Source organism: Asparagus officinalis, chromosome 5 (genome assembly GCF_001876935.1).
Source record: "Asparagus officinalis chromosome 5, Aspof.V1, whole genome shotgun sequence".
Taxonomy (NCBI): Eukaryota; Viridiplantae; Streptophyta; class Magnoliopsida; order Asparagales; family Asparagaceae; genus Asparagus; species Asparagus officinalis.
Window position 1 is genome coordinate 76,555,752 of NC_033798.1, and position 10,555 is coordinate 76,566,306.

Below are 10,555 nucleotides of genomic sequence, written 5' to 3' on the forward strand. Positions count from 1 at the left end.
GGTAAAGTTGAGGGGGTAAATTAGCAAATGCATAGGTTTAGGGATAAATTTAAAATATTATTGATTTTAACATAATGACATAAAACTTGATAATGAATATCCATATTAGTTCCTACAACCATTAAGGAAGGAATCCTAATTAGTCCTATTAAAGAGAGACGGGAGAGCAAAGGGTCAGTTTTGGTCATCTTTGTCAAAATCGAACAAAACCATCATTGTAGCTTATGCCCAAAAATAATACAACATCGAGGAACTCTCCATCCAACCTTACTTCCTAAGCACACCATCAACCTCGAGGAACTTGATAGAATCACAGAGGCCCTTGGTGGTGACGTTAGAGACTGCTTGAGCTGATGCACAATGCTTTGATGTCAAATATGCCGAGGGAGATCAAAAGAGAAAATCCTAGCGAGAGGGAGCATATCTATGGTTTTTCAAGTTTGGTGCTCGGTTACCTTCAGTCACTTGGAGCTTCTTGGTAGAAGATTTAAAAAGGGGAGAGAGAAAGAGAGGAAAGGGCAGAGTGAGGGGAGATAAATAGGTTTTAAGTATGGTTGAGAAATGAGTTGGGTTGGGTTGATCGGGACTAGCGTGAAACAGAGAGTGAGATACAAAAAGGCTGAGGTCACGAGTTCTTGATGCAAGATTCAAGTACAGTCCAATCAGGTTGACAAAGATTTCAACTCGGACCAACTTGAAAGTAATGAAACCGCTAAAAAATGGGGTGGTTCCAATGGTTTAACTGGTTCATCCAATCAATGCTCAATACCATTAAGAGATTGTATGTGCGTTACAACGGATTTTCTTTCCAAATGAGATCCAAATGATTTTAGTCCAAATCATCCAAATTTGGCTTAAGTGTTTGTGGTCTTCTCATAGAATCGCTGGTTGGACTCTATATATCAATGAAAGCACATTCATCTTTGTCTTTCCAATGTCAATTGAGCTTTTCTTTACTTGCAAACATAGTATTTTTTGCATGATGTGCTTTCAAGAAAGCAAATTACTCTATAAATAAATATAGTAAAGCTCAAACATGGAATTTTTTGCAAACATGGTGTTTTTCGGACATTGGTGTACCATTATTAAGATGTTAATACTTTGGACACATGAAACATAGTTCCTTGTGAGTTTCAACAATACGGATTTGGAAGAATGGGATACCTTGGCAGTTTGATCTTTAGAGTTATGGTGGCATTCTCTCAGGTAGTGAAGCACATAAGATATAGTTACACATCCTTTATAGAGTCTTAGAATCATGTCTTATTTCACTGTCATCATCATTGAGTGTGGGTGGACCTCTATTTCCTTGGGGCACAGCCACTTGGGCGGTATTATGGCATTCTCTCAAGCTACTGATGGACATAGTATATAGTTTCATATTTTTTATAGAGTTTGGCTGAGAATCATGCCTTGTCTTACTGTCAACAAAATAGTGCTATTGATGTGCATATGGATGCTTCTTTTCTTGTACATAGTGTAAGTCTTTTGATATGCCCAACATTAATAATTGAATATCCAACTCCGAAGCTAGGTTGTAGAGCAGTATTCCTTTTCTGCTTCCTTCCTAATATGACTGCATCATGTTTACATTCTTTGAAATTTCCGTCCTGGGATACCTGATAAAAATTACATGACACAAGGAGGACAACCCACTTTCATTTACGTGGTTCGGTTGAGATTGACTTATGTCCATGGGTGTAAACAAGAAAGAAATCACTAACTTTTGAGTCTTCAATTCTCATATTTTCCCAATTGTAGATGTTAGACAGGGTTTTTAATCTTCCTAGTTCTACTTGTAGAAGATTGCATGTCAGTCAAAATTTTGCTAGGTTGGTAGTTTCTGGCAGCTTGTGTGTTGTCAAGTTTAAACTGAGTCTGACCTGCATCAGGTTTTGTCATTGATGGGAAATCTGGCGTAGCCGATAGGTTGTGGTTGTGTCTTCTTGAGGTTGGGTGGTAACAGATTTATAAGAGTTGTATTTTTATGCAGTGGACCACTTTTTTGAACCAATTGTTATTGGTATTACCGGTTTCAGTTGGCTTCAGTTTACTTGGAACAAAGTTTGGTAGATCCATGCTTGATCCATTGGTCTTTCGGTTTTTTAATTTTGGTTATGGACCTTATGGTACTTGACCATATGTCTACTTTTATTTGTAATTCAGGTATACTACACCAACTTGACCTTGACCCTGTTATGTTCTATGTTTCATGTTCTCTATGTTATTTGCAAGTCGGAAGGCACAGGAGATTTGAGCAATTATAGACCAATGACTTGTTAACTTAGTTTCAACAACTTAAGTTTATCTGAAGCTACTTAACAAACTAGGATTTTGCCATCTGTATCGTTTTGATAGATCTACTGTCACTTCTGCAGAAATGAAGTCCGTCGTCAGGTTTTGAGGCTCTATACAAAGCTGGCCGAGATACTGTATTTTCATAGTACGAATATTTTCTCTTTGTAACCTTGTCTAAATAGAGCCTGTCCGCTGATAAATTTTGGTTATATTTTAAAATACGAACACTTGCTTTCTAATGAATAAATTACTTAAAAATTAATGTTTTGACCAACTTTGTTGTCTTCCGCTTCATATGTGCAAGACATGATTGTATCTTTTGATATCAATGCATTGCAATGCAGGCTTTCCTTCAGTAGGAAAATAATTTTCTTCAGTTCCTTTGAAGAGTTTCACAACTGGTTTTCTTTTTAAGTTTGATCTCAACTTTTCCTAGCAGTTGAATTACCTAATTATTTATTTGAGACGCTGCTCATGTTTCTTTCATGTCCTGATGTCTCCTATAGCACCATTGAGACCCTCAACTACTATAAATCGGCAGGCAGCAACCCGATTCATTGAGCATTCTCTGCCTGATTTAACACCAGGTATAAGACAATAATTTCTTGTATTCCATCACTTCCTTATGTTTTCCCTTGTCAAAAGGCATTGAATTTTTTTCAGGACAAAGGCATAGTATGAGGGAAATTAGTAGACAAGAGGACACCAGGAGTAGATTTAATAACAAAAGAAAACACTCACCATCTGAGAAACAGTCTGTCCGTGCTGCTGCACAGGAGTTTCTTGAGAAAGCAGCTCGTGAACTTCTTGGCTCTAATGATCATGGGATGAAGGGTCCTTTACGAAATGAGATATCTGACAAAGACGACGGCGAACTTGTAGGCTGATTAATTACTCATTGGTTCTTCAGGTAGCATCCATTTTTTCCTGAAACTATTTATTTGTCTGTTGCTGCAAGCATGCATGGTTTCTGATCAACCAGTAAGAGTTTTATTACTTTCATTTTTAAGTTGTTAAATTAATAGCTTAAAATGTTTTTCTTTGAATTCTTTTATTTAGATTGTTGCTATGACTTTTCCAAGCGTAAGAGAATTCTATCTGCTACCTGTTGAAGCATAATGACGGTCAGGTTTTCGGAAAAGCTGTTCGCACAACAATAATTAAAGTATTAACAGAAAAAAAGGAAGATATGGATAAATGTGTCTACCCACAAAGATTTCAGTTAGATTAGTCTTCTTCCTTGGCCTTTAGTGTTGTTAATTAAAAATAGATAATTCAACTGTCTGCAATAATTTTAAATTTAACAAACAGGAATATGATTCCAAACTATAGATAATCTAAAAATAATTTGAAACATTTGATTAGTACAAGCTATACTCACAATTAAACATTCAAATATATCATCACAAATTCACATATTCCGTCCGTGATTTCACGTTCACGCTTAGCAAATTGTAGTTTCACAGTTACATCTTTCAAGCATATGATATCAGTGTCCGTAAAATTCAAAAAGCTTGGGGGTGTAGGATTTTATACTAAAAAAAAAAAAAGGTTTCGCATGTATGAAAAAGCAACCTGAATAGTAGAATGGACTAGCAATTTCAAACTTTTAGCGCTTTTTGGGTGGATGAGTGTCTTCTCTTTTTCCCCCTTCCCATTGTTGACTCCATGAGAGAGTGAAGTTGCATTCCTAACCTCTTCCTGAATCTCCTAGGAAATACCAAAAAATTGCTGCCGTTTTAAAATTAAAAGATCTGGTTAACTTTCTTTTGGTATTTTATTAGTTGTAGTGTTGTGGGTCCAGCCCAAGATAATGCCCACATCAATTAAAATTCTATCTATAAAAGGATTTGGAGGATCTAGTTGTAATAGGAATATGTTTGGATGACCTGAAAATAAAATTCCTTTATAAAGGAATTATATTCATGATAAACCTATAATTTTTTGGTGCTACAGTAAACCGTGAATAATTGTTAGTCAATGCTGCCACCGAAAGCAAGGGGGGCAGCCCTTTTGATAAAAAAAAAATGCAAAAGAGCATGTGGCTCTTTTTTTGTCAAAAAGATCATGCCACCTAAAAGTTTTTGACAAAAGCAGACGAAGACATCAGGAAGGGTTGGTGTGTGTTGACAAAAGAGAGACGTCAGGAAGAAAAAAGGGAACATTGAAGCCTATAAAATCCCCCCTCTCTTCCTCTGGTGAACGTACTCCAAAAATCACAGAAAAGAGCATAAGCTTAGAGAGTGATTAAGAGAGAAGAAAGAAAACTCTGTGAGTGAAAAAATCCAAGAGAGAAAATTGAGAGCAATTTTCAGAGTGAAGAGGGTTGTGAGTTTGAGTGTGAAAAACACTTGTAATATTTCTCCCAAATAGTGAAAGATCTGCAGCAGCCCGTGGACGTAGGCAAATTTGTGCCGAACCACGTAAATCTTACGTGTCCCCTTTTTGCGCATTTATTTTCGCTTTCTCTCAAATCTGACAATAGGGGAATCCGGGTAATTTCCCAACAATAATAACCCGAGAGAAGAAAATAGGGGAGAGAGAAAAGTTCAGATTTTGGGTAGATCGGTTGTCCGATTGCAGTGATTTAAAAGCCGTTGTCTTCAGAACGACGACGCTGTCGAGGGTACGGTGTTGGTTTCTCCGCGGGTGTTGGAGATTTTCGGTGAGACATGTTTTAGGGTTTTGGTGCCCTAGAGATAACACTGTATCTTTCTCTTGTTATTTAATCCTCAAGTTCAGGTGTAACTTGGAGGGATTGTACTCTTGATTCATAGTGAAATATTTCTCTCTGGATTGCCTCGTGGATATAGGCACGATTTGTCGAACCACGTTAAATCTTGGTGTTTGCTTGCTTGTGGTATTTTCATTGGTGTCGTTATTTGTTTAGTGTTTAATTCTGCAGGTTAAATCTCCATAAAATCTCTAACATGTAGCATAATCTTTTCTGCTTTTGTATTTGTTTCTTTGCTAGTTATCACAAGATGGTCTATCAAACACAAAGTGTACAGATCCTGCTTCCTTTAAGAAAAGGGAATAAGAGCTGATAAGTCTAAGGTTCATTTTCTCTCGAGAATGATGTTGATTAATTACCCACCATTACCGAGCTTGTTGAGAAACTAGTTTCTTCTTCTGAAGGAATTCCAATAAGAACTTTGATTATGCTGGTGAAATCTTTGAACTATTTTCTCCCATTCTAAAATATTAACAAGCAATAAGCTTATACTATCCCAAATTTCTCAATTGACAATAATTATACTATAAATTATTTTAGTACTTATTCAAATTATTGAACTGACCATTATTAGCTAATATGCTCATGAAATTATTGGAGGAGATTTGAGTATATGCTGATGCTAACATTAGTATCATAATACAATCATAGTCAGATTAAGGAGTTTAAAGAAAATAATTACATGATCTATGGACAATTCAAGTATGTACAAGTTTTGAGGACAAAACTTCCATCAAGAGAGATACTAGGTAATAACCCAAAATTTTTGAATTGATAATAAATATTATATTTTATAAAATTCTATAATAATTATTCAAGTTATTTAATTGTGACTAGGATAATATATCCAATATGTTTGTTAAGTGGGTATTTTTGCTAATGGAAGTTTGTTAGGGGTTCTTTTTGTGAATGTGCACCTAATAAACTAAACCCTAGGCATTGCCTTTCCTCCAAGCCGCTGCTAGAAAAAAAAACGATGAATTAGTTTTATGAGGAGCTTGTAATCTCAAAATCCTTGAGTATCATGTCCACTGTCAGATTGATGCTCCATGTTGACATCAAACAACAAGGTGGTGTTTGTTGAATCGGAAAATGATTAAGCCAACATTCTTTTTAGCTTCTTGACGTTGCCAATGGGAACCATTACTAGACTTCTCAATAAGCGGTCGTCGGTTGGATGCTTGAACAAACTGTACGTGAGCGTGGAGAATCTAGATTCAAGTATCTGGAGACTGAAGCTTGTAAGACAATGTTGCTCCAGCCCAGAAGTGAAGCAGAAATGCTATGTGAAGATTTACAGGTCAATGCTGACGATTTAAAGCCCCGACGACTCTACAGGTGCCCAATATTTGATTATTTTACCAAGAATAGGCTTTATAGTTCGTTTTGTGGTTCTTCCTGCCTCTGCGGAAAGGCAATGGATCAATATTTTCATTGGATAAAGAATAGAAATAATTCAAAGAGCAATGTGTTTCTAAAAAAGAAAAAGTACAAGATATGTGATTACAGATGACTTGCACGTAAGACCTGCTACCATCATGGCTATAATTTCCAGTGTAGAAAATAGCGCGTTTCGTAGCGCAAAATAGCGCTTAACGTAACGTAGCGTTAACCTAACGCTACATAGCGTTTTCAAATAGCGCACGGACAAAATAACGTGCGCTATTTTAGCCATAGCGTAAGCTACGTAACGTAGCGTCGTGGCGTTTTGTAACGTAGGTTATTTTGTTTAATAGCTTGGATTGCTTTTAAAATAATTCAACGGCTGTGATTGACTCTCTCACTTCTCATAAGTTATTAAATTCTAACAAAACCCTAACTCTTGCTATCATCGTCGTCTCCCGCCGCCCCTTTCGACATCGTCGTCCTCTCCCGCCATTCAACTTCTGAAATTAGCAAGGTAAATACATAATACAATCTTGAATACTGATAATCAGACTATGTTTCACGCTTAAAGCCATAAAAATTAATATGTGTGGAAGGGTGAGCTTGACTTGTTCCCTGAAGTTGCCATTGTTTTACTCTTTAACGTGATTAGCGTGAGAAATTTGATCTATTTGGCTGGAACACACGATGTTAGGTTTCGGTTAGTTATTGATCTATCGTCGAATTTCGCCTTTGGATTGATCGTTAAGGCAAACACGGTTGATTTTGTTGTGAAATTGTGATCATATATTGATTTGTGAAATTAAGAATTGCGATGATTATTCATATTTTTTACTTTGAATGTTATATATCTATAAATTATTTAAATAATAATAAATTATTTAACCTACGTTACGCTATGCGTTATCGCTATTGTAACCTAACCGGAGGTAAGCGTTACGCTATGCGTTATCGCTATTTTCAACATTGATAATTTCTTTGCTTCAGAAGCTAGGAATTAGCGACACAGATAACCTTGAGGAAAGGATTGTCAACGTGAGCAGAAATGAGGGGTTCCTACAGGCTCCTGAGAAACACTGTGAGCGTTAAAATTTTGGTTTGTCTTTCGAATTAAGGTAAGTGGTGAATTTATGCATTGTGCACTGCGTATTTTTCATATAATATTTTATTACGTATGTGCATATTTATTTTTGATGGATTATATCTTGTTGTGTGATTTACGCGCATACTAAATGTTTGGATAAATGCACGTGGTTATTTGGTATAAGCCTATGCTTATTTTCTTTGTCAATTGTTATGTCTTTTCACATAGCAGTAAGCTGAGATGCATTTGTGGTTGATTGATTTCACTACTGGTTGGCCTTTGGCATTTTTGTATAACTCATTTAGTTTTACAAACTTTATTCGATTTTTCTTAAAGCATATGCATCTCAGGTCAATATACCAGTATATGTCGGATATAAGTAAGTTATTAAAACATGGCTCAATGTGCCTCTATGAGGTTTTTATTTTAGCGCTAATAGCCCAAGTTTGGGTCTCACCGTCCCGATCACGGGCTATATAATAGTGGGGTTTGCCAAGTCAACCGGAGTATCGAAGTGTTGACCACATTGAGACGTGATCTATTTATTTCCATTGCATGTATATATTTTGAAAATGTTGCATTATAATTTTTACTATTTTAGTATTTTGTTTATCAAGTCAATTTATTTTAGTTTTGCAAAACCAGTGTCTAATGTATGAATTTATGCACTTATTGAGTTGTGAACTCATTGTGTTGTTTTCATTCTTTTCAGAGACTCGGGATTAGGTGGAATTGAGGATTTGTCAAATTTTTAGAACGGAGCAAGGAATATAATTCGAGATTGTAATTGTCTTCTAGACGAAGGTTAAATAAAGTCTTTGATGTTTAGTTGATGAATTGAGAGTTTTGTAATAATGAGATTATTTCCTTTAGGTCGAGTATTATTTCAATTTGAGGAATAATTGTTTTTATTAAGTTAATTGGATTAGTTTTGACTTTTGGGATTATAAAGAATATTTATTGTTGGTTTTAGTTCGATGAAGAGTTTATTTTGATGGTCTTTTAATGAATGCATATTTTGGAGGATTTTTTTTACAGGTTTAGTCCGGCTCCAATATTCTTTTTGGGTTCGGAATTTGGGGTCGTGACAAAGCTCATGCTTGAGTCTTGTTCAAAGGGATTTGAGCGATTAAAGATGTGATGTTACACTAGGGCAAGAGCTTACACGGCAAAAGTTTCAATCGGTTCTTGTGGTTTGAAAAATTATAATTTTTCTTTGTAGATTCTGTGTCTAACTCCAATTCTGAAGTTTATTGAGAGATTTATACCTTGCTAGATTGTATTGTATCCTTCTGCTCATTATTGATTCTATTAAGGGTGGCAGAATTTGCCCGTAATAGGTTCTATTAAGGGTGGCAGAACTTTGAACTTTGTTTCCCTCAGAAAGAATGCTTCATGCTCATCACTTTATGATCGACTTACTTCGAATTTATTTCTCGTTCTCTGTTTTTGTTTTATTTGATGTCCATGTTGATTTACTCAGCATGTGGTGTAGTGATTACAACTGTCATTGCTATAAACTCAACTTGATGAAGAAACTATCCCAAGTTACAATTACCTTTTACCTGTCTGATGCTTCTAACTTCTGAGATATTATACATCTTTTAGGTTTGTTATGATCTGCGGAGAAGGGAAAATTTTTTTTTCTCTTTTGTATTCTCCTAATCCATGGTGAAATAGTATTATTAGAATTTGTGTAGTAATATACTTGTTTCTATTGTATTCCTAATTTTCACAAGGAAGGTCTTTACAGCTGCATAACTGCTACAAGTTCAAACCCTCATTTTCTCCTGTGAACCTAACATTACTCTTTAATCTTTTTGGAACAGGTACTTTACCAGTTGCCTGAATTTATTTTGGTTGCATCTTGAATCAAAGCAATCGCAGTCTGTTTGCTTGCTTTATTTGTCCTATGAGACCCTTCAAGTGGCAATCTGGATTTTAAATGTTATTTACTAGTTGTTAAGAATGTTGCTAATCTCTTCGCGGGAAGCTTAAGCCCTTCAAAGAGGGAGTGTGTACATTACTTGTTATTCCTTGAGAAGGTAAAAGAATGCAGACTATAAGTAGGAGATTTTGTATGTAATACATTTATATTTTTATTCGTTCTTTGCTTGAAATTAAAAAATAAAAATAAAAAACCTTGAAGCATTCTGTGTATGTTCAGAATAGCTGCTGTTCCCCCTTGTTTCTTGCTGAAAAATCTCCTCCTGCTGGCTGTGAAATCTCTCTTGCAAGGAATGCGATCATCTTGCTTGGCAGAGAAAAAATGTGGTAATTAGATGTTGCTACATGCTATAAACTGATCTGTGTTGAAAAATCCAGTGGAAAAGTTACAAGAAATGTTAATTGTAATTGCTTGCTGAGTAATTCTCTCCGTGTGCGTACCGAAATGCAAAAAGGTTAGTTATTTGCTGCTACAAGAGCCGGCTTGTTTCACGGGGAAGCCTCACGGAGCATTTGGAAACCGTCTGATGATGTCAAGACGGAATTTTTTTTTTGTTTTCTTCTTTTTCTATTGTTGTGTTTCTCTCAACATCCAATTAATATAAGTTTTTTATTTTTTTATTTTCATTTTAATTATTTTTGCAACGTCATAAACTGTCACCTTTTTTGCTGGAAATCGTTTTTTGATATGTTTGCCCAGAGCTGACCTAGAAAGATGAAATTTAATGCTAAAATAATGTGACATTATTGGAGAATTGCTGCAAATGTTTTTCCCCCCCGCTTTTGCGTTCTTATTTGTTTGGGTTTGAAACAAACAATAGATCATAATAAAATTCAGCTTTCACTCTTTATTTTATGCCGAAACAAACACAAAAATAATACTCCCGAGACATGCATGGAAGCCTATGAAAATGGGATTCGGATCCTCTCCACTAAAAAAAAAATAGTGGAGGGACCACTACATAATCACAGCCATTGATTATCTAGTTGATGGTTATGATTTTTTCTTTTATTGCAAATTAGGAATGAGTGCAATACACGGGGGTATGGTAAGTGTTAGATTTAGATTGTATCATAACCGCCTACTAAATAATCAACGCTTGAAA

At 35.6% G+C, this 10,555-nt stretch overlaps 1 protein-coding gene across 2 annotated transcripts in view; it reads left to right on the top strand.

The window, feature by feature from the left end:
- LOC109843983 (nuclear nucleic acid-binding protein C1D) overlaps positions 1-9,589 on the top strand; it is a 12,818-nt gene extending 3,229 nt beyond the window's left edge. The window contains exons 4-6 of one of the 2 annotated variants that reach the window (XM_020412989.1): positions 2,805-2,885; positions 2,962-3,208; positions 9,332-9,589. In XM_020412989.1, the coding sequence (XP_020268578.1) occupies positions 2,805-2,885; positions 2,962-3,185 (305 nt within the window). In that variant the 3' untranslated portion in view covers positions 3,186-3,208; positions 9,332-9,589. Of the gene's footprint in view, positions 1-2,804; positions 2,886-2,961; positions 3,209-8,214; positions 8,475-9,331 lie in introns of those variants that run through there. The other variant, XM_020412988.1, reaches the window with a different exon arrangement.